Consider the following 23,263-nt stretch of genomic DNA (forward strand, 5'->3'; position numbering starts at 1 on the left):
CGACAGCCTCCCGGGGACTAACAGCCAACCTCTGTCTTGCCTGTAGGCTGTGCTGGAGAGCCCTCTTTCTGTCAGCTGGCAGAGGTAACGGACAGTGAGCCCTTGTACTTTACCTGCACCCTCTACCCGGAGGCCCAGGTGTGTGACGATATCCTGGAGTCCAGTCCCAAGGGCTGCAGGCTGATCCTGCCCCGAAGGCCAAGTGCCCTCTACAGGAAGAAAGGTGAGCGCTTGGTTGGATCATCCCAAACTGCATTTTCAGTGGGCTGCTGACTCTGTGGTTTTAGAAATATCCTGATCAGCTCTTCTTCTTTCCTAAGGGAAGTTACACAGGCTTTTTGTAGAGATACAGAGGCATTTAGAAATGTATCAGATTGACCAGAGAGAAGATGCTTGCTCTGGACTCCGCTGCTCTTAGAAATTATGTTTATTGCATATAGCAGTTGGAATTCCCATTGGGTGTTTATCAGAGAAAATCCCAACAGCTGTGGCTTCAACAAGGCAGAAGTTGATTTTACCCTCTGGGAACATCAGTGATACTCTGGGGAGAGGGAGTCACCTTGCACAGTTTCTACTTCTTCTGTGGTGCTGTGATCTTCCGCTTACTGTTCTGTCTTCTTTGCTGGAAGCCTTTCTCAGGTATCTGGTGACCCTTGGTTTTCCCCTTCAATGTAAGACAGGGGCCCAGAAGCTAACTGGGAAGCTCTGAGTGTGTGGTGGGAGCGTGTTGACCTTGGCTTTCTTTGTAAGAGAACGTAGTTGGGTTGCCCTTTGGGGAATCCCTCATATCTATGTGGACTTCCTTGGTGGCTTGGATGGTAAAGAATCTGTCTGCAATGCAGAAGACCTAGCTTCGATCCCTTCATTGGGAAGATCCTGTGAAGAAGGGAATGGCAACCCACTCCAGTATTCTTGCCTGGAGAATCCCATGGACAGAGGAGCCTGGCGGGCTACAGTCCACAGGGTCATAAAGAGTTGAACACGACTGAGTGACGAACACTTTCACATCTTTGTGTCTAGGCCTTTCCTCCAGAGGGATCTTGTATAATATCTGGCTGGGGGCATGAGCCTGGCTGCTTGTGGTTTACATGCCAAACAAGGTTGGCAAAATGAAGGAGTCTCAATATTCACCACCTAGACTAACTGGAAAAAAAATTCCCTGGCTTCAGCAAGGTCCTCTCTGCACTGTAACTCACTCTGAGGCCCTTGAGAGACCTCACTTTTGTACAGTGGGAAGGGGTAGTTGTTGGAAAGAGACCACCTCTGGAGACATACCTGCTTCTTTAAAAGACTTCCAGGCCATTTTGCATCAGCTCACTTTCATCCCAGTACTGTGGATACATAAACCTTTCAGGACTCCAGAAGATTGTGTGTGTGTGTGTGTGTGTGTGTGTGTGTGTGCCCAGTCATGTCTGACTCTTTGTGACCCTATGGACTGTAGCCTAGGGCTTTCCCAGGTGGCACTAGTGGTAAAGAATGCACCTGCCAACGCAGGAGACATAAGAGACGCGGTTCGATCCCTGGATCAGGAAGATCCCCTGGAGGAGGGCATGGCAGCCCACTCCAGTGTTCTTGCCTGGAGAATCCCATGGACAGTGGAGCCTGGTGGGCTGCAGTTCACAGGGTCACATAGCATCGGACACGACTGAAGCAACTTAGCACACACGGACTGCAGCCTGCCAGGCTCCTCTGTTCATGGGATTTTCCAGACTATATACTGGAGTGTTGCCATTTCCTGTTCCAAAGATCTTCCTGACCCTGGGATTGAACCCTTGTCTCCTGCAACTCCTACACTGGCAGGCAGATTCTTTATCACTGAGCCACCTGGGAAGCCCTGCAGGTGTATAGAGTTGCTTCTTCCCACAGAAGGGTCAAGAATTCAGCCTTCTTAGGTTTATGAGGTCAATTTTTCCTCTGTATTTTTTCTAGCTTCCAAAATTTGTCTCTCTGTCTGATCTCCTATTCTCTTTTGCCTTGTGGGTGTATGCCTTTATAAAAATCCCTTTACTGTGATTTTAGTGAGATTTGGGGAGAGAACAGAGAGTAAGTCTATGGGTTTAATATGCTATCTTTAATCAGAAGCTCTCAGTATGGGTTTGTATACTTTGTCCCCTACAGAAGTATTTTTCTGGTTACAGTGCATCTTCCACTTAAATAATAAGATGCCTTTCTTCCTCTGTGTAGTTGTGCTGCAAGATAGAGTGAAGAATTTTTACAATCGCCTGCCATTCCAAAAGCTGACGGGGATTTCCATTAGAAACAAAGTGCCTATGTCTGACAAATCCATTTCCAGTGGGTAAGCTACTTCCGTTCATCCCTGCCCTCTACAATACTTATTATGAAGACCCTTCTATTTTCATAAAGAAGGTGATATAATATTAGTTAAAGACACAAGCATGAAAAACTGCAAAACGCAAAGCAAAGGGTGAAAAAGGAATAAATAGGCAACATGCAGGAGACCTGGGCTCTATCCCTGGGTTGGGAAGATGCCCTGGAGAAGGGAAAGGCTATCCACTCCAGTATTCTGGCCTAGAGAATTCCACGGACTATACAGTCCATGGGGTCGCAAAGAGTCCGACACAACTGAGGGACTTTCACTCTTTACTTTATTGACTAAGGTGGCTAAGGTCAGCGAACAATAATCAACACAACATTTAGCCCTGAACCTAAGGTCAGCTGATGCAAAAGGGGAACTTGACCCGTGGTTTTTTTTTTTTTTTTTAGTCAATTAATGCAAATTTTCAAGCATTGAAATAAACTTGATCAGCAAAGTCTCCCTGCTGCATTCAGAACCCGGAGAGCAAGCAGAACTTTTTACAGGGCCAGAGGCATATAAGGACTTTTATTTAATTTTTTATTTAAAAAGGTCCTGTGGGACCTCCCTGGTGATGCAGTGGTTGAGACTCCGCACTCCCAACGCAGGGGGCATGGATTCAATTGCTGGTCGGGGAACTAAGATCCCACATGCTACACAGTGCAGCTGAAAAAAAAATTAAGAAAATTTAAAAAAATATATTTTGTTATTGATTTAATTAGCTATAACTTAGTTGTTTTCATTGAACGTGACTAGTGTTTCTCTCCACTAGTCTGTGAATCTCACCTATCAGAATCACCAGAGGGCTTCTTATAACCCGCGGTCCTGGGTCCTACCCTGGACCACCCGAATCAGCATTTACAGGGGGCTCACGAATGTGAATTTCAACTAAGTTCTCCCTGTAGAAGTTAGAATTTAAGAGTCATCGATTTATGAACTATGGATCTGCAAAGTGTTGTTAACACATGAAACTATGCCCTGCTGCTGGCATTTAGAATTGGCTTTCGAAAATGGAGATTAAAAGATGATAAAAGATATCTGGCTGGGCACTGCCCATGCTGATGGGAGTGGGGAAGAAAGGGAGGGTGGAAAACAGGGATCTGCCTGGCCCTGGTGCTGGGTTGGGGGTTGCAGGAGCAGAGCTTGTATGTCTGGACTCAGGGAAGAGTTGTCACAGAGAACAGGCCCCCAGAAGTCACAATGACAGCGAGTCAGCCCACCTCGAGGATCCCGTCCAGCACAAACCTTCAGGCCTCCTCTTTCTCCTCTTCCGCCAGCTTCTTCGAATGTGAGCGACTGTGTGACATGGACCCGTGCTGCACCGGCTTTGGCTTTCTGAACGTTTCTCAGTTAAAAGGTAAGGGTGACAACAACTCCTTCTGTAAAGTACCCAGCACTTTACAGTCTAGAAACGTGTTCACATCTGTGTTGTTGTTTGGTCGCTCAGTCGTGTGCAACTCTTTTGTGACCCCATGGTCTGTAGCCCACCAGGCTCCTCTGTCCATGGGATTTCCCAGGCAAGGATACTGGAGTGGGTTGCTGTCTCCTTCTCCAGGGGAACTTCCTAACCCAGGGATCGAACTTGCATCTCCTGCGTTGGCAGGCAGGTGGATCCTTTACCATCTGAGCCACCAGCGAAGCCCTGTTCACGTCTATGGTCTGACCTAATCCATAGCATCACCTCATGGGGGCTTGAGAAAGGGCAGGTGGCTGGTAAATGTGGGAGCTGGGACAGGGTTGCTGGTCCAGTACCCAGTCAGCTGGACACCACACTTCCGCCTGACCCAAGTAGCCTTCTTGCCATGGCTCACTGAACTGTCTTCTGCTTGCTTTTCAAGACCTGGGTCAGGTAGCTTGGTGGGCTGAACTTGGAATCCCTCCATATGATCTGCATTTGAAACTTGATTCTGTCACGTACTAGACGAATGATCCTGGATGAGCCACTGAGTCTCTCTGAGTCTCAGTTTCCTCATCTGTAAATAGAGATACAAGTGCCAGCCTCCTCATAGGCTTCTGTGGGGATGAGCGGTATGATGCATACAGAGCCTTAGCACAGCTCCAGGCGCATGAAGGACGCTTGACAAGCATGTGTTGCCCCCACCACTGTGTTCTTAGACCAGAAACTCACTAAGGTAGCAGGGTTTTCATCAGTGGCTAAGATCATCCCTGGAATAGGGCGCTTCACCCCACATGTCTGCTGAAGGATGAGTTTGCAGAATTTCTCTCATTCAGTTAGAATCTCCCGTCGTGATCATTTCCCTGGTCCTGGTTACTTTTTGCTCCAGGAGGAGAGGTGACATGCCTAACTCTGAACAGCTTGGGCCTTCAGACATGCAGCGAGGAATATGGAGGGGTCTGGCGCATTCTGGACTGTGGCTCCCCAGACACTGAGGTCCGTACCTACCCCTTCGGATGGTACCAGAAGCCTGGTAAGTGACCTGCCCTGAACAGCTACACAATTATTGCTCAGTGCCCCTGGGGAGTGGACATTATTTCCTCCATTTTAAGATGAAGAGAGTACGGTACAGAAAGTGGAAGTTATTTGACCCAAGCCACATAGCCAGCAGCAAGCAGAGTCAGGTCACAAAACCCAGCTCTGACGACTCCAAACTTCTCTCTTCCCCTTTTTATGCTGTGCCTGGTGGGTCTTCCACATCCCACGAGCTATTGGATGTGAAACTGTCTAGACGCACTGTCTGGCTGGTTTTCCCCCAGCTCAAGTTAACTGGCCATAGAGGCAATTGACTAATAAATTGAAAAAATAAAACTGACTAATAAACTAATAAATGAAATCAATGGTAGGTTGGCCACGTGTTCCAGAACCATGTCCAACCCTAGAGACCTGGGATCGGGCTCCTTGGTGGAATCTGGTCCTTGACACTTCAACATGAGTCTACTAATCCCAAGACATTTTGTCACTGCAGAGCAGATTTTTTTGGAGTTGGTTGTTATCAGGCTGAGTGGAATCCTCTTTGCTCCCTCCTTGAGCATCCTGTGTTCTGAGTTCATTCTATTTATGACTTTTATTTTATCTTAACATCTTGAAGTGTTTTAAGAAAAACATCAGGACTATATGATGAAATAGCCTCGGTGGGTTTCTATGCATGTGTGCTAAGTTGCTCAGTTGGGTCCGACTTTTTGCGACCCCATGGACTGCAGCCCAGAAGGCACCTCTATCCATGGGATTCTGTAGGCAAGAATCCTGGGGTAGGTTCCCATGCCCTCCTCCAGGGGATCTTCCCCACCCAGGAATCAAACCCATGTCTCCTGCAGCTCCTGCATTGCAGGTGGATTCTTTACCGCTGAGCCACTGGGGAAGCCCTGGGTTTCCATGAGGGGGAGGAGGGGTAATGTGCCATATAGAGGAGGCTTTAACTAACTCACAGAGGCTAGGGCATGAGCACCTGCCTAGGTTGGTGGCTCCACAGGAGATCCAAAGCCAGCTGTGGGTATTTAGGGCCTTCAGAACTGAACTCTCACCGCTCAATGCCTCCTTGCCCATCCGTCCTCTCACACCTCTTCCCATCTCCTCACCCTACCTACCAAAGGCTGGAAAATGTCATTTTTCATCTTTCCATTGCACAGGGAAGGGCTGGGTAAAAAGAAGCTAAGACATAATTCATTTGTTCAGAAATATGGGAATCAGACCAGAGTGTTACAACTTCTTGGCAGGACTCAGCCAGGAAAAGTATTCAAGGTGGTTATTGTCCCAACTCTTTTCCATCTGTTCTGTTTCTTTCTATCTGACTGCAGAGACTATTAACTTTTTCCGACATATATTTCAAAGGGTCAGGTTGAGGACTCAGGAGTTCTGACCAGGGCATTGACCGAGCATCAGCCGTGCCTCAGGGATCTCTGGTTTTCTAAATCCAGCCTTGTTCTTTGGAGTCTTCTTGTGAGTATGCCTGGCTGAATGCAAGCACTTTACAAGTGTTATCCCATCTAATCCTTACAAGCACTGTTAGATGAGGAAACAGAGGTCCATGGATGCTAAGTCACTTTCCCAAAGTCATACAGAGCAGGTAAATGATGGAATTTGGACTCAGGATTGTTGGACTTTGTCAAAAAGAACCAGGTCCAAATAACCAACTGTATAACCAAATGATATAGCTATATTCAGCTATGTGACATATTCACTAAGATGTAATGGCTGAGTATGAATACGATATGATTCCTATCCTCCAGGTGCTCAACTTAAGGAATAATTGATGTTGTTGCTGTTTAATTGCTCAGTTGTGTCCAACTTTGTGGCCCTGGGGACTGTAGCCTGCTAGGTTCCTCTGTCCTTGAGTTTTCCCAGATGAGAATACTGGTGTGGGTTGGCCATTTCCTTCTCCAGGGGATCTTCCTGACCCAGGGATCCAACCCACATCTCCTGTGGATTCTTTACCACTGGGCCACCTGGGAACCCTAAGGAGCAATTGCAGACTGTAACTAAATAAGCCATTCTAGTTCTGGATTGCTCATAAGTTTAGAAGTTTTGAAACTCTTTTGAGTGTCCATACTGAGTCATACATTGTGCTGGGCAATAGGAAATGTGAAATTAATAAGATGTAGTCATTTTTCTTATTATAGATGCTCACATCCTAGTAAGGAGGTCGTGGGCGTATATGATTAACTGTTGCGTCCTAGACTCAGGACCAGAACAGACATGCATAAGGTGTTGTGGGAATACAGGAACAAGAAACTAGCCCTGCTTCCAAGAGGTGGAGATCCATTACTGACAGCCTCCTGCAAGCCCTCTTTCATGCTTCAGGGACCACTCCCTGTAGGTTTTGGTCTGCTGGCCTGGAGCCGCCCTCGCAGGCAGGTTTCCACACTGCACACTGCCTGTTTTCAGTGCTTGGGTGAGTGGGGTGAAAGATTTTAAAATGCCATAATGGCATCAGTTTCTCAGGACCTCTGGCTGGAAAACACCCTGAGATGTGTATGGCTCAAGGCCATTCTGGTGTGGGTGGCTCTGAATCTCCAGTTTCAAAAGAGTGGAAGAAAGAGGGCTGGCTGACACGGAGTTTTGGTGACCTGGTGTGACCCATGGCTCCCATCAGTGGAAAACCAGGTTCTCGCCAGTCCATCTTTCTCCCTTAAGTCATCTTCATCAGAAGCAGGTGGTGGGGTAGGTCTTAAGACGATGAATGATCTCCTCCTAAGACCCAGGCAGAGAAAAGGAATATTATTCAAGGAAATTGGTTCCATTAATTAGACTGTTATTGTAGTTCAGTCACACTGATCCAGTACAAAGTCACCTTTTGATTTCTGATATATTTTGACCCAAAACACAGTCAGTCATCTTCTGGATTCTGCACCTTAGTATGGCCTTGTATTCTGTTTTCTGTTGTAGATAGAACTGCACCAGTGTAACTCTGGAAAACCCAACAAACAAGCTGACATTGTCATTACTTTCTCCCCATCCTCGTCTTCGTATTAGACAGTCACGCACAGTCACAGGAAGAAGCGGCCCCGCAGGAGCAGCGAGGCTGCACAGAGGGTCCTGCACCTGAAGGGCGACCTCTCAGTCAGCATTGGCACAGGAAACATGGGTTTTACAAAGGAATTCTTGCAAAGAGCTTCTGTAGTAGATTTTGCCCTGGCTTCAAATCCATGGCTTGGTCGTGTAGCATTCTGCCATCTATGGTTTTTTGCGGGGAGGGGACATGAGCTTGAGCACTGACCTCTGAGAGCAGGTACTTCAGGGGAGAGTGAGATTCCTCTTGAGATACTGCTGGGGGGACCCTGTCGTTAAACTCAGAGAGGCAGAGACAAGAGGGGTGCACAGTGCACGATGAGGCAGGGAGCGTGGTCAAGGACCTCAGGGCAGAAACCCAAACCCAGAGAGAGAGAGATGACAGATGGATGGATAGATCGATACAAAGATAGATAGATGATAGATCTATGAGCAGATAGATAAATAAACAGATGATGGACAGGTAGATACATACATACATGTATACACACACACACACACACATACATATTCCCTGGTGGCTCAGACGGTAAAGAATCTACCTGCAATGCAGGAGCCCTGGCTTTGATCCCTGAGTTGGGAAAATCCTCTGGAGAAGGGAATGGCTACCTACTCCAATGTTCTGACTGGGAGAATTCCATGGACAGAGGAGCCTGGCAGGCTACAGTTTATGGGGTCGCAACGAGTCGGACACAACTGAGCCACTTTCACTTTCATATATACACCGGCACATAGTTACTTAGATGGACAGAAAGCATGCCTTTTCTCTGACATCTATGTTGAGTGATAAGCATGGACTCCTGACTTGACTCCAGGCTGAGAACCAGACATGAAAAGCATAGCCCAGGGCCTGTACCTAAAGAACTGGACAGAAGAAGGGGAAAGGAAAGGCCATTTGTTGAGCTCCTAATATAATAATAATATGTTCTGATGCTCAGTTGTGTCCGACTCTTTGCAACCCCATGGACTGTAGCCTGCCAGGCCCCTCTGTCCATGGGATTCTCCAGGAATAATACTGGAGTGTGTTGCCATACTCTCCTTCAGGGGGTCTTCCCGACCCAGAGATCAAACCTGGGTCTTCTGCATTGCAGGTGGAGTCTTTACCATGAGCCTCCAGGGAAGCCCCTATTACACGTCAAACACCCTGGAAGCACCAGCGATAGAAGGTCCTTCCCCAAAGGGTCAAGCCTGGCCTGGGAGGCAGACGTGAGAGAAGGAACATTTCTCAGGCATTTAGTGATGCCAGAAACACTTCTGCAGTGCTCTCCCCGTGTTCGCTAGGACCGCTGTGGGGCTGGTGCTCTCCTAGCCCCTCATCAGGAGTAATTACTCCTTCTATCCCAGAGAACGACTCAGCCCTCTGGCTTGTCTTACTGTGGGGAGATGCAAGGGGGCTTCTGGAGCACAAAAGGGGGTCAAGAAATATTGTTCTACAAGGGATTGCGCCAGAGCCACTCCAGGGGGCATCTGGGCCGAGATGGAGGTGCGTCGGGTAGAGGGTGCAGGGACAGTGGGTAGGATGGCCATGGTCCTGCCCTGCCAGCCCCGGATGGACCCCCAGAGACCTGCACGCAGGCGACACGTCCCTGGTACTGAGCTGTGTTCTCAGAACGAAAATGGAAGTCAAGTTCCTAGGAGCACGGAGAGAGGCACCAACCTAGAGCAGCGAGCGCCCAGAGGGGCCGCCCAGAGAGCCATGTGATTTCTCACTGCTGTCCAGCGCGAACAGAAAGTTCCAGGGATCTGAGCACAGAACCCAGAGGCCCAGGCTAAGTGACTGTGGATGCAAATGAGGCTGTTTGCAGCCCCTTCAGGGGAGGGCGGCAGTACTCAAAGAGGAAGCGTCTTAACAACCAGGGTGGGAATGGAAAGGGAAGAGGCTGCTCTGTGGTCCAGCTGTCTTGGGGCTCTGGGCTGCCTGCAGGGGGGCGCCTCTGGGGCTCCGGTACCCGCTGGCTGCTCTCAGAGGGGAACTGAGCTGCTGTTCAAACCCCTCCCCACCCCCTCCTCCCACCCCCTGCAGCCATGTGTGGCCTGCAAGTGGGGCAGGGTCTTTGGTTTGTTTACAAAGTCAAATGCGGCTTCTAAAAAAAACCAATAGAATCCTCCCACTTCCTCTCCTCTTCTGCTAAACAAGTGCACTTGGACCCTGTAGATAGATATTCTAGATACGGGAATGACTTGGAAAGGAAGTGACCAGCTCTTCTAATTATGCCTCTGCAGCCCACATAGAAACTACTGCATGTAGGAGAGTTTACTGTCTAATTCATTCCTCAGCATCACTCACATCCCAGCACGTGCATCTGCCATTTGCTTAGCACCCCGTTGGCTCCTTGGCTAGGCTAGTGTTTGGCGGGCAGCGTCTTATTTAGCCCCCAAACCACGTGATGAGGTGGGGTCTCTCCTTATCCTCATTTTCTGGTCTGCTGGCAAATGTGTTACAATTAGGGAGGGCTGGGCAGCTGCAGGGCGAGGTGTCGTTGTTGCCACTTTCTGTGGTGTAAATACCCCAGCTGCAGCCCATTTCAGGCCACCAGCTTGATGTCACTGAAAGCAGAGTTAGGAAGAAGCAAGAAGGGTGGCCATCCTCTTGCTTAACAAGCATAAATTAACTGAGCAACTGGCTCAAAGTTGCACAGTGCGATTCTCTGTAAGAGGGCCCCCAGGGAATGAGGCTGATGAGATTTTCAGTGCCCCAGGGGGCCCAGGGAAGCTGAGAACTTTCAGGGTTCAGCTATTCCTGTACACTGAAGAAGGTCCCACCCAGAGGGTTGACAGCACCCTGTCAGGAAGCACTGTGGGGGCTGAGAAAGAGTAAGTAAGGCAATAGCAGCAGATCTAGGTGATAAATCCCTGGACGTGAATATGGTAATTCTCCCTGTGGACAGCTTGCCTAACTGTTCTCACAGCCTTGGGTATATAGAGTTTCTGGCCATTCATTATGTTGTATAAATCTTTCCTTCGCAAACTGAGCTTGCTTTGAATTTCCAGACAGACTTCCAGAAGGAGAATCACTGGGCCCAAGGGGGTGGACGTCGGAATGCCCTTGTTACAGATCCGTCAAATAATTGTTCTCTGGAGTGTGCTGATTCTCAGGGTCTTTTCTCTGAGAAAGCAAAGATGGACATTTAAATGAACACACTGGCCCCCTGGGTACCGTGGAGGGTGGCGGGTGGTTCTGAGTTTTGTGTGAGGAGCTCACAGGACGCTGGGTGACGGAAGCCTTGGCCCAGTGACCCTCAGAGTGAGTCTGTGGACCAACAGGGTCAGCGTCACCTGGGAACTTATTAGAAATGCTGGATCTTGGGCCCCAGCCCACACCTGCTGGACCAGACACTTGGGGTGAAGCTCACACAGTGTGGGTCACCAAGCCCTCCAGGAGATTCCAATGTCCGCTGAAGCCTGGGAACCAGGCTCTAGAATGATGACCGGGAGCAGGTGCTTTCAGGCAGATGGAGCCAAGCAGAACGGACAATACCTGAGGCTCTAGAACTAAAGGAGGCTGGGTCACGGCATGCCTGACGAAAGTGAGGAAGGCAGAAGAGGAGGGGACGGGAGGGGACCCAAACCGGGGCACTGGGGACCAGATGGAACGTGACTCTGACTCAAGGCTTTCGTGGAGGCAGACAAGCCTGAGCATCAGTGACAAGGATGTGTTACTACAAAGACTGATATATTTTTTTTTAATTTTGCTTCACCTACAATTTCAGTAGTGCTGAAATTTTAAATTTTATTTTTTTCTTTTGGCCATGCTCCAAGGCATGTGGGATCCTTGTTCCCCAGCTAGGCATGGAACCCACACCCCCTGTGTTGGAAGCTCAGAGTCTTAACCACTGACTGCCAAGAAGTCCCTAAAAGGGCGATATTAAGAGTAAATAGTGGCCAGCATTTATTGAGTGCTTACTGTATGCCCAAAGCTTCACATACACTAACTCATCTAAGCCTCAGAGCCCTAAAGGAGATACTATCATTACTCCCATTTTACAGACAGGGAAGCTGAGGACAAGGAAGGTCACCCTGGGTTCCTGACCCTTGACCCTGAGCCTCACCCATGACCCTTGACTGCTGACCATGCTGCCCTGTAGCTCAGAGAGGGAGAAGGTCTGGCCACACTCCTGGTCTGGGCCGTTGGGAGAAAAGGATGCAGTGGCTTTGAAGACTGTGATCTGTTCAGTAAGGGGAGAGGCAGGGGAGGGGGCAGTTAGCACTGATGGGCACCTCCTGGGTGTGTGCACTTTCTCGTTTAATTCCAACATCATCGCCTCATACCAGTGCCCGAAGCTGGGGATGGAAGAAGCCAGATCACTAGTCCATTGGCCCTGCTTCTAGGTGGCACATGGAGGTTGGAGCCCAGGTCTGTCTGCCCACCTGCTCCAGTTCTGTCCACCCGCCGCGCTGCCTGCCATGAACAGCTGCCGTCTTGTGGCCTTCACCCTGTGCCTGGCCCGATACTACCTCCTGTCGTGCTCACCGCAATTCTCAGCATAGGCTGTGTCATCCCCGTCGTACAGATGTGGAAACTGAGGCCCAGAGGGGCTAAGTGCTGCCCCTAAGTGAGTCAGCTCAGCAGTGATGTGGCATTTCCCTTGTTCACCGCATATCTCTAGGTGACCACTCTCTGGAACATGGCTGGTCTGTACTTTTGCACCTCTGGCTTTGGCAAATGGTGTGAAAATAAGTGCTACATGTCACTCGTAGGCAAAGCTGTGAGAGCAGGGGTAGCCTTGTCCTTGCCCTGCTGCAGCGTCTGGGAGGCAGGGGTGTGATGGAACCTCCCCTTGCCAGGGGCTTGAAGGGGGTTGACACAGAGGAGAGCCCCCAGCACCTGCAGGAGGTACGTGGCTCAAGGGAGAGGAGGCCCTTGGTTGCTTTAAGCCCCTGAGTTGTTAGGATGTCCCTTCATCTCAACCCACCCCATCCTGGCCACACAGGAGTGGGACCAGGTGCTGGGCATGCTGTCTTGCCTTCCACGCACGACTTTGTGCCACCAAGTAAGACCACTCTTCCTGCCTTCGGGGCTCAATGATCCAAAGAGTCACAAAGAGCTAAAAGGCTGTCTTTGTCTTCTTTTCAGTTTCTCCAAGTGATGCTCCCAGTTTTTGCCCTTCGGTGGCTCTGCCTGCCCTCACGGAGAATGGTGAGTCCATGGTCTTTGTCTCTCCTGTGTGAAGCTGACTTTCTCCTCACTTCCGTCCAAGAGTTTATAGCTCACGGGAGCCCATCACGTTTCTGACCTTAAGCTCCTCTCAGTTAGACACATGCATGGAAAGGGCAAATACCAGCACCACACCCATTTCATAGACGAGGAAACTTGCAATGGTTAAGTGACCGCCAAACAACGCAGCCAAGCCGAGGCCGAGTGGGATGGAAGCACGGCACAGTAAGTCTGCCACACATGTATGGGTTCCATCCCAAGAGCGTGTTCATAAGTCTGACAAAGTTAGCCTAGGTACCCAGCTAACACAATGGGCTATACAGTAGTGTACTGTAATAGGTTTATAATGCTTTTTGCACAAATAATGCATACAAAACAAACACAAAAAACGAAACATGTTTAATCTTACACTCCACTACCTTGAAAAGTATCGTAGTACAACACTATGGCTGGCGTGTCTTAGCAGTGCCAGCTATTTCAGCGCTGCCTTTACGCTTGTTTCTGGACATCTTGGGGTTGAAGTAAAGATACTGCACTACTGTACTCTATGCAGTTCTGTACAGTAAAGTACACAAAACACTACTGCTTATAGAGGACGCATGCGCCTGACCGTGTGCACCAGACGCGTGAACTTACGTGACTGGGCATGCGCACGGACGCTTGCATCTTTGAAAGTCTGCAACTTGAAGGTCCGCGTGTAGGGGGTTTCCTGGTATTCCTGCTTTCGTTCTGAGGTTTGTTTTCACCGTATGGCGTGGTGACGAGGCCTGCACGACCCTGGGGCCATGTCAGGAGCCATGGTGTTTGGGCCCCAAAGTGAAAGGAGTCCGGTCTTCTAGGTGCAGAGGAGTTGGGGCTCAGAGCCCCGGGTGCCCCCGAGTGGCACAGTGACCTCAGAGGCCGGGCACTGGCCCGGAGCTCAGGAGCACGGGCAGGCGTGCTGTCCCCTGAGGCTGCTGTCCCCTCCCACACCTGGCCCCGTGCCCACCACCGCTGGCCCCATGTGCTGCCTGGGCGGTGGGAAGCGTGGGGTGCTAGGCGCCGGGTGGGGCAGGGCAGGAGTGGGCAGGCCAGCGTGGGCCTCGCTGCGCATCCCGCTTCTGCTTCCGCTTAGTCAGGAAACGCGAGGCTCTCATCATTCCTGTCCGGCGACACGATGTCTGAGGGGCGCTAGACGTGTGTCATTATGGCCCTGGCTGAAGGGACAGAATGTGGCTCATGTGGGAGGGAATCCTTTCTAGTCAGGCTGGGCTGAGAGTATAAATGTCCTCAACCGTGTCGTCACTTCCTTCACTCAGTGAAAAGAGCTAACTTTATGTGTTCTTTTATCCCCCTGAGCATTCTATTCAGAATATCAATGCCTAAGCACTTACAGATTTCATGTCTAAGACTTTCGATCATCACACCAACCTCTAAAGGCAGGTTCTATCTTCCTATTTGTTAATTACAGAAAAATGCAAACAATACCAGAATACAGAAGGAAAAAAAAAACAAAACACAGGATTATTTAGAAGTTACTCCATGTCAGCTAATTTTTTGGTTTATTTCCTAATCTCTTTAGATTTGTGTGTGTGTGTGAAAAGTAGTTGTAATCTCTTGTCAGCGTTTTGTTTTTACCTAATATTGCATCACGTGTAGATTTCCAAACTGCTGTAGATGTGCTGACCATTCCTGCATACACGTATATATTCATTCATTCATTTGATCAAGCTCTTACCCCTAAAATGCTCCCACTCTGGTGATGAAGAATCAAAGACAGAATAGTATCAGCCATGACTGTCATGTAATTCACTAACTTATTCCTCTATTTCTGGGCATTTGATTGTTTTTGACTCCTCACCACCATGAAAACATCATAAGAATCCCTTTGTGCATAAAGCTCTTGGCAATGTCCAGATTATTTCCCGGTGGTGGTGGGAGTACCTTCTCTGAAGCAGAATTACTGGGCTTGAAAACTCTAGATTTTAAAACTCTAGGTCTATATTGCCAAATTAGTCCCAAACACTTGACTGTAGTTTCATACTTGCCTGCAGTGAATCAAAGTGCTTTTTTTTCACGTGCTTAGAATTCTTAAATACTATGACTAAGAAATCATTTATTAAATTTATGGATAAAGAAAGTGTTGATATCTTATGTCAAATATATACTGTTAGATAGGAATCAATCGATGTATAAGCACCTTCAGGTGATTTTACAATGCTTCCAGTCTGTTTTTGGTAAGATTTGTATTACTGAGACTTGGATCACCAACAAAAGAAAAAGGGTGTAGAATTCCACATCGCTCTTCATGAACACACAAAGTCTATGGATCTGGGTAGATGTTTTGAAAGTGGAATGAGATGTCACAGTATTTTCAAATATGCCTTGGACGAGTGTGGTTTGAAAGCAGAAGAGGTGTGGGGCCAACATTCCACCTGCACACAGAGCTCCCAGGTTGGAATTAAGAGTGCGAGCTTGTTTGTTTGATGTGTCAGAGGCGGGAGTGTCGTTCTGCCTTCAAGGTATTGGTGCCTCTATGTGATGCTGACACGGATGGTTTGCACACACATGCAGACATACACCAGGCATATGTAAATCCCTCATCTTTATGCACTTTTTATTCAGGGAGAAAAGGAAGTATTTATTAAATGCCAAACATTGCATAAATCATTTAATGCTCAAAAGAAAGTGAGATGGTCACAGGGTCTATTTTTCAAATAAGGGGTCCGAGGCTCCATTAGGGTAAATGAGCACACTGGGACTGGAACCCATGTGTATCTGGCCCCACTAAGAGTTAGATGAAAATGTTTGGTTTGAGTTTCTGGAAAGGGTGACAGAGATGAACTTCCCCATCTCAGACTTGTCTGGAGACCTTTTAAAGTCTTGGCCTTGTTTCTGTTATGAAGTGGTGTGTATAAGCTGCCCCTTCAACATCTACTTGAAAAGGGGGATTCTGATGCGATGATGGATGGATTAATGTGGATGGAGGAGTCAAAGGTGACCTGTGAAACCTCAGGGGCCTGTCTTGGGTACATACTCTGTGCTAGGGACCTCTCTAAGATCTTGGTTTGTGTTGCTCCAAAGAAGGTTTCTAACACATTAGCGGGTTTGAAGACAGCAAAGTGTAAGTGTTAGTCTCTCAGTTGGATCCAACTCTTTGTGACTCGTGGACTATAGCCCGCCAGGCTCCTCTGTCCATAGGATTCTCCAGGCAAGAATACTGGAATGGGTGGCCACTTCTTCCTCCAGGGCATCTACCTGACCCAGGGATTGAACTCGAGTCTCCTGCATTGCAGGTGGATTCTTTACCCCTGAGCCACCTCCATAATGAGCTTCAAAAAGACTCAAACACTCTCCATTTGGACTGAGGTGGAGATGCATGGTGCGTGGACAAGCTAGGCTTTGAGAAAATAAGGATAATTGTGTCATCTATGTGTCGAGAGCCATTTTACTCTCATAGGGAAAATTGTATGTTTTTTTAAAATAGGCAAAACGGCAAAGATGCTATTCCTTCGTAAGAGAAAAGGTCCATTGCTTCTTAAAAGATCCATGACAACCAGTCCGGAGCGATGTTCAGGATGTTGGAGGCTTCCTGTACGATGGCCACTATCTCCCTGTCCCCTGCAGGCCAAGCCTGGAGTCTTTCAAGGGGTGATTCCCAGGATAATTGCTTGTCGTTCACTATTTCAGAAGCTCTTCTTTTAGTGGTATCATTGAAACAAACTGAGTATTTAGAGTGCAAGCCAGAGGAAAACACAGAATGTGAGTTTTAGAAAATTGTGTCTATGCTCTGAGTTTCTTTCACCTGAGGAATTCAAAACACCCTTTAAAGTACACCCCAGCTCTTGACTGTGAGCACAGGTTGCTACCGGCAGATCAAGGGTGTGGGTGAGGCTGCAGCTTGAGAGGGTGAGAGGTGTGGCTGAAGAAGATGCCTGGTCAAAGTCTGCCCTGCTCAGCTTCCCCAGCCTGCAGCTCAGCAACAGCGACAAAGTCTGAATTCCAGGTTGATGGAGATAGAAGTGGCTGTGCCAACAGTCTTTCTTGGGGACACACGATTGTAGTCAATCAACTTTGTCTGCTTGGCCTCCATCCTTTCCTGGCTGTGCCAAGGGGCTGATGGAATTCAGTTGATCTGTTCTGCAAATGTTTTCCGTTAAGCTGGAGACAGAATTGTGTGATCCTAAAATATGCCAGCACTGGCAGGGAGCGTGTGTCTGATTGAAGGAAACATCGGGGCATTCTGGTGTGGCCATGGGCTTTGAAGTCCATCCACCCGGCTTCCAATCCTGCCCCATCACTTAACCATTGGGCACTCCGGAGCCAGATTCCTCAGCCTCCTCAAGCCTCTGTTGGCCTCTGTAAAGTGAGGATGGTGAAATATCAGTCCAGTAGGCTTGTGTCGTAGAATAAAGAGTACAAGGCTCGGCACAGAACCTGGTAAGACTGGGTGTTCAAGAAATGTCTGTAATAATTCCCAAGCTCAAACCCATCCTTTTACAGAGGAGGAAACAAGCAGAGAGAAAGAATGACTCTCCCACATCACAGCCAGTTAATGTTTCCATTATTGTGTATCTAGCAACTTAATCTGTCAATCATTGTGCGAAGTTCTTCCATATTTTCATACCCTAGGAGGTGTGCACCCTTATGTCCATTTTACAGACTTGGAAACTGTGGGTCATAGAGGCCCAGGGTCATAGAATTCATGAATGCATGAATGGTAGACCCAGGATTCAAACCCAATCTGATCCAAACCCAGAGTCTCTCCATTGAAGATGCTGACTGTTGCTGGTTGGGTCCCCCAGGAATCAGACTCGGCAATCAGAACGCAGGTCATTTTTTAGGAAATGGAATCAAGGGGTGAAGAGGAAAAGAGAAGGATGGAGAGAGAACTTGAGCTTCAGTGTGACTTTAGCTTAGTTGATCTCTGGGGATGCTGGGATGACCTTTAAACTTGTTACACCCTCACATTGGTCACACATAGATATGGCTGCCCTTCTGGGGTGCCACCCTTCCTGCAGGGGTCTCTGCCAGCAGCTGGGGAAGAGCCCTTCATTCCTGAAGAGGGGGTCTGGAGGACATCACAGCCTGCATCCCAGGGGCGCTATACTTTAATGATCTCATCTGGGGCTCATTTGAGGCTGGGATGGGAGCTATTAACAACTTTGTCCTGCAGCGACCCTGGGGCCCTGTCACCTGCCTGCCATAGCCACTAGCGTGGTGACGCGTTAACCACGCACACGCCAGTTCTTCATCCTTCTGGTCCTTGGGCTGAAAGGGCCATGTGAGCAGGCACTGACTCCAACATTGCCTCATGTTTGCATAAAACTTAAATTCCAAAATGCAGAGCTGATGTGTGCACATGTACGCAGAGATACACAGCCTTTCTCTGGACCTCACAGTATAGACTCTGTCCCTATTCATGGAAAGTGGTGTCCAGAGGTAGAGTCCATATCCCAGGGCCCAGCGAGGCAAGGTTGGCAGGCACTCACTCTTTCCTGTCTGCAGCCTCTTGAGGGCACTGAGTCTAGCTGGCAGTGGCAGTGCCCACCTAGACCAGTGCTTGCAGCCGGGATGCCCATCTGCCCCGGCCCCGCGCTGCCTGGGTGGCTGTGACCAGCAGGACTGTGTGTGCTCTGGGCAGAGCCTCGCATAGGGCAGCTCCCCTGGACCCATGCCCTGCTGCTTGGAGACCCAGGGACTGAGATGGAGAAACGGCTGGCAGACTGGAATCCCAGCCACAGCAGAGGGAAGTAAAGTGGGACACAGGCGGAAACTTCCCTCAGCTTGGAAGGCTTCATTTCTCTCCACGGAGGCAGGAGGAAGCCTCAGGCCAGCTGGTGAAGTACAGGATTTGGGGCACAGTTATGGTTCTTCTGCCTCAGCTGCCACCCCCCTGTTCATTCGCTTATTCGTTCAACAAGTGTTTAGTGTTTGGTGAGCACTTACTCTGCTGGGCACTGGGTACTAGGGCCAGAGCCATGAATGGAGCCTCAGAAAGCCCTGCTCCATGGAGCCTTCATCCTAGTATCTCTTTGGGGCTGGTGCCTCCTTGGCTCTTAGCTAATGTCACCCTCGACCGTCCCCATCAAAGCAGCCTCTTTAGCACTCCCTACCCCTTAACCCTGCCTTAGTGTCTGCATATCTTTGTGCTGTGAAACCTTCTCCCTTGTGTACTTCCTGAGTAACTGTTTACCCTCCTCTAAAAGGGAAGCCACACGGGGAAGGGGCTTTTATCTGTCTTGTTCACTGCTATATTTTAGCTCCTAGAAACATGACTGTACCTAGTCAGTTCTCAGGAAATAGTCCCCAAATGAATAAACATATTTCTCTTGTTTGCTTGCTTGTGAGATTTCATGCTGCAAAGGATAGATATTTTGTAATTCATGGTTTGATCCTAAACACTTAGCAAAGTGTCTAGTAGACGCTCGATCTTATTTTATTTACAATTATTTGCTTTTTTAAAGAAAAATATAAATATTCATTTTGCTCTAGGTTAGTAGTTTAAAGCTAATAGTGATTCAGTTAATGCTTGTTGAAAGTATGAATAGATTAATGAATGGTAACCAGGTGAATGGATTTAGAAATCACATGGGATGTAGGAATCCTGTCTTTGTCCTCCTTAGGTTGTGAACTTGACCAATTTAAGGGATACTTATGAGTTTCCCTGGTAAGGGCTTCCCTGGTGGCTCAGAGGCTAAAGCACACGCCTGCAATGCAGGAGACCTGGGTTCGATCCCTGGGTTGGGAAGATTCCTGGGAGAAGGAAATGGCAACCCACTCCAGTATTCTTGCCTGGAGAAGCCCATGGACGGAGGAGCCTGGTGGGCTACAGTCCATGGGGTCACAAAGAGTCGGACACAACCGAGCGACTTCACTTAGGAGTTTCAGTTGTTACACTTATAAAATGGAGATGATGGTGTCTTCAAAGAGGTTGTTATTGGACTTTAAAGATGCCTTATGTGTAAAATTGCTGCCACAGTGCCTGATGAAGTTTGGCCTTGTTGGAGTAGCTAGATTCGGTCAAGCACTGCCAGTTCTAAGGGATCCTTTTCACAGGCCATCTTTGTGAACGCTGCCCCTGCGCTTGTACAGTGTACAACCTGTGCAACTGTACATGGGGTGTCTGGGAAACATTTGATTAATGTTTGCTGAATAATTGTGTCTTAAACCTTTGTTAGATCTTAGAGACTGGAGAAAACAAAGGGTTTACCTTGATAATTTCCTTCTCAGACAGCACAAGTGTTGTACCTAGTCCATCAAGGATTGGCTCAATCGAATTGAAGGGAAATAGGGTAAAAAACAAACTATGCCAACCTAGGACCTACCTTCTTTTGTATAATAACAGTTTCCCCAAGAGTGGTCACAGTTTAAGAAGTGGATAAACCAGGAAGATTTAATTTTTAAAAGTGGAAATTCAGACCCTTTGTTAAGCATTTGAGGGGAAATATTTCAGAATGGTTACCCCTCCTAGGACCACTCTAATCACTGTGAGCTGATTAGGAATTAAACCATCTCTGAAAGCAATCCATCAACAGTGGCAGATTTATTTTTATGGGTTATAATAATTCTGTTGATTAAAAATGGTAATACTATGTTACCAGTGGCTAGTGCTACACAAAGTTTTTATTTTGTTATTTTTTTAATTGTTGTTGTTGTTTAGTCGATAAGTCGTGTCTGACTCTTGCGACCCCATGGACTGTAGTCTGCCAGGCTCTCCTGTCCGTGGGATTTCTCCAGGCAAAAATGTTGGGGTGGGTTGCCAATTCCTTCTCCAGGGAAGACTTCCCAACCCAGGGATTGAACCTGTGTCCCCTGCATTGCAGGAGGATTCTTTAGCGCTGAGCAGTCAGGAGCCTGTGCGGAACTCTCTGGCCTCCTCGGTGGAACAGAATCTCATTTGTCAAGGAAGGAGTCACCTTCCCTCCCTGATGGGTGGAGTCCAGAAGTGGAGAGGAGCCTAGCACAGGGGGACTGTGGGAGGGTTTCCATGTAGGTGTTGCCTCATGGAGTGGGCAGCAGGGGCTGAGATGAGAGGGGTGGGGTCAGAGGATGGAGGAAGAGGCATTACGGGTCCTGCTGTGATGGTGTGAGGTGGAGAGGATGAGGTCCCCGTCAGTGGGGTATTCAAGCGTGTTGGAGATTCCCTCGCTGTGGGAGGGGGTAGCTTCAATGGCTTCTATACTTCTCTTTTAACTTTTCTATTTTGGTAATTCTAATGACTGGTTCGGTTACACTTTGAGGCGTGGTTTTTTATTTTCTTCTGTTTTTGTGATAACTTACCCAGAGGGAAGCAGAAAGCTCTTGGTAGATGTTTTTAGAAGCAGAAGCAGTGAAGCGGAAAGACCTTGGCATTGGGCAAATCTGGGTTTCAATTCCAGTTCTGTTCCTCCTCTGTGTAACCTGGTTCAGTCCCTTCACTTCTCTGAGCCTCGGGTTCTTCGAGGCGCTCTTCATCATATCCCCTGCATCCAGGAGTTGCTATCAGATTTGGGTGAATCAGGCAGGATGAGTGTTTAGCATGATACCTAACATGTCCAGTGAGTAAGGGGTCAGTGGGGACAGCTCAGCAGCTCCTGTCCCCACAGTGGCTGGAGAGGCAGAGGGTGGGAGTGCTGTCTTGAGAGCCTGCCTGCCTGGGCTTAAACCAACTCTGTGACCTTGTGCCTGGGTTCAAACCAACTCTGTGGCCTTGCACAAGTTACCCACAGTCCACTGAGAGGTCATGGTGGCCGCTGTCCCATGCAAGAGCTCAGTGTCCCTAGAGAAGCCTCTGCATTATTGGAATTACTTTGCTCAGCTCACGTTGGTCCTTGATGCATGTATTCCTCTGAGTTTCTGCACGTTTCCCCCACCTTCCTAGGATCACTCGGTGACTCCAAGGAAGAGGAGTTCAGATGCTCTGAGTAATCCAGCTGTCCTGCCACCTCCCAGGAAGCCTTTGTATGGGGGTGGAATATGGGGCCTCCACTTGATAGGAGTCAAACTTCTTTAAGAGAAATCAGATTCAACTTGAGCCTTTGACTTTCCACTAGGAAATTCTGCTTGTGACACATTTAGTGATTTGCCGTGAGGACGTGGACAGAGTCTGGTTTCTTGGGTATGCTTTTTTCTTAGACATTTCTTGAGAAGTGTCTTTGCAGTTAGCAAGGTAAAAGGTGATTATTCACCAACCACAAGCTCATACCTCAACAAATGCAGGACTGTTTCAGATGTCTTTGCAAACCCCTGCCTGGGATGTACATGCTGCTTGTGTGCCTGCTAAGTCGCTTCAGTCATGTCCGACTCTGGGACCCCATGGACTATAGCCCACCAGGCTCCTCTGTTCATGGTATTCTTCAGGCAGGAATACTGGAATGGGTTGCCATTTCCTACTCCAGGTTATCTTCCCGAACCAGGGATAGAATCTCTGCCTTTTAAGTCTCCAGCCTTGGCAGGCAAATTCTTTACTACTAATGCTGCCTGGGAAGCCCACATGCCACTGAAGGAAATCAATTTATGAGTCTGGAATTGAGCCCAGGGAGGGAGGGGGCAGCTACAGTGGGATGGGGTTATTGGAAGGGGACAGTCTGGGTCAAGTGCTTGACTTGACATTCATGCGCTGTGATTTTGGCCATGTGATTCACCAGCTCCAAGATTCAGTTTGAAAGTATAGTCACTCAGTTCAGTTCAGTCGCTCAGTCGTGTCCGACTCTACGACACCATGGACTGTAGCCAGCCAGACTCCTCTGTCCATGTAATCTTCCAGACAAGATTATTGGAGTGGATTGCCATTCCCTTCTCCAGGGGATCTTCCTGACCCAGGGATTGAACCCATGTCTCTTGCATCTCCTGCATTGGCAGGCGGGTTCTTAACTATATGAGCCACCAGAGAAGCCCCCATTATTAAATATCACAGTTTAAATGAAAGTGTTCCACAAACAGGAATAGGCCACATAAAAGTGAGATATTATAAAATCAAATGCACATTATTTGCTTTCTATGTGATTCACTGATCAATTAATTGATTTTATTCAATTATTATTTACTGAGGTCTTGTGGTATGAGAGTAATCATATTATTCTCATACCACATTAATATTTATAGCATTAATATTTATAGAGATGAAAAAAGAGTGAGTATCCCATTTCTCCTGTATTAATTAAGGAGCTCTGTTTATTCACTCATTTGTTACATGTTTATGGATTGGGCAGTTCATGCAAAATTGTGATATTGATATTCCTGTTTAGAACATAGAACCCTAGATCCTTTAATAAATGCTGCTGCTGCTGCTAAGTCGCTTCAGTCATGTCCGACTCTGTGCAACCCCATAGATGGCAGCCCACCAGGCTCCCTCATCCCTGGGATTCTC

The 23,263-nt window shown here is 48.2% G+C and overlaps 1 protein-coding gene across 1 annotated transcript in view; it reads left to right on the top strand.

The window, feature by feature from the left end:
• TG (thyroglobulin) overlaps positions 1-23,263 on the top strand; it is a 237,536-nt gene that overhangs the window by 78,967 nt on the left and 135,306 nt on the right. The window contains exons 33-37 of the mRNA XM_010834775.1: positions 47-223; positions 2,185-2,296; positions 3,592-3,671; positions 4,600-4,743; positions 12,853-12,915. Coding sequence (XP_010833077.1) covers positions 47-223; positions 2,185-2,296; positions 3,592-3,671; positions 4,600-4,743; positions 12,853-12,915 — 576 coding nt within the window. The remainder of the gene's footprint in view (positions 1-46; positions 224-2,184; positions 2,297-3,591; positions 3,672-4,599; positions 4,744-12,852; positions 12,916-23,263) is intronic.

The sequence above is a fragment of the Bison bison genome, unplaced genomic scaffold (genome assembly GCF_000754665.1).
Source record: "Bison bison bison isolate TAMUID 2011002044 unplaced genomic scaffold, Bison_UMD1.0 scf7180017864036, whole genome shotgun sequence".
Lineage (NCBI taxonomy): Eukaryota > Metazoa > Chordata > Mammalia > Artiodactyla > Bovidae > Bison > Bison bison.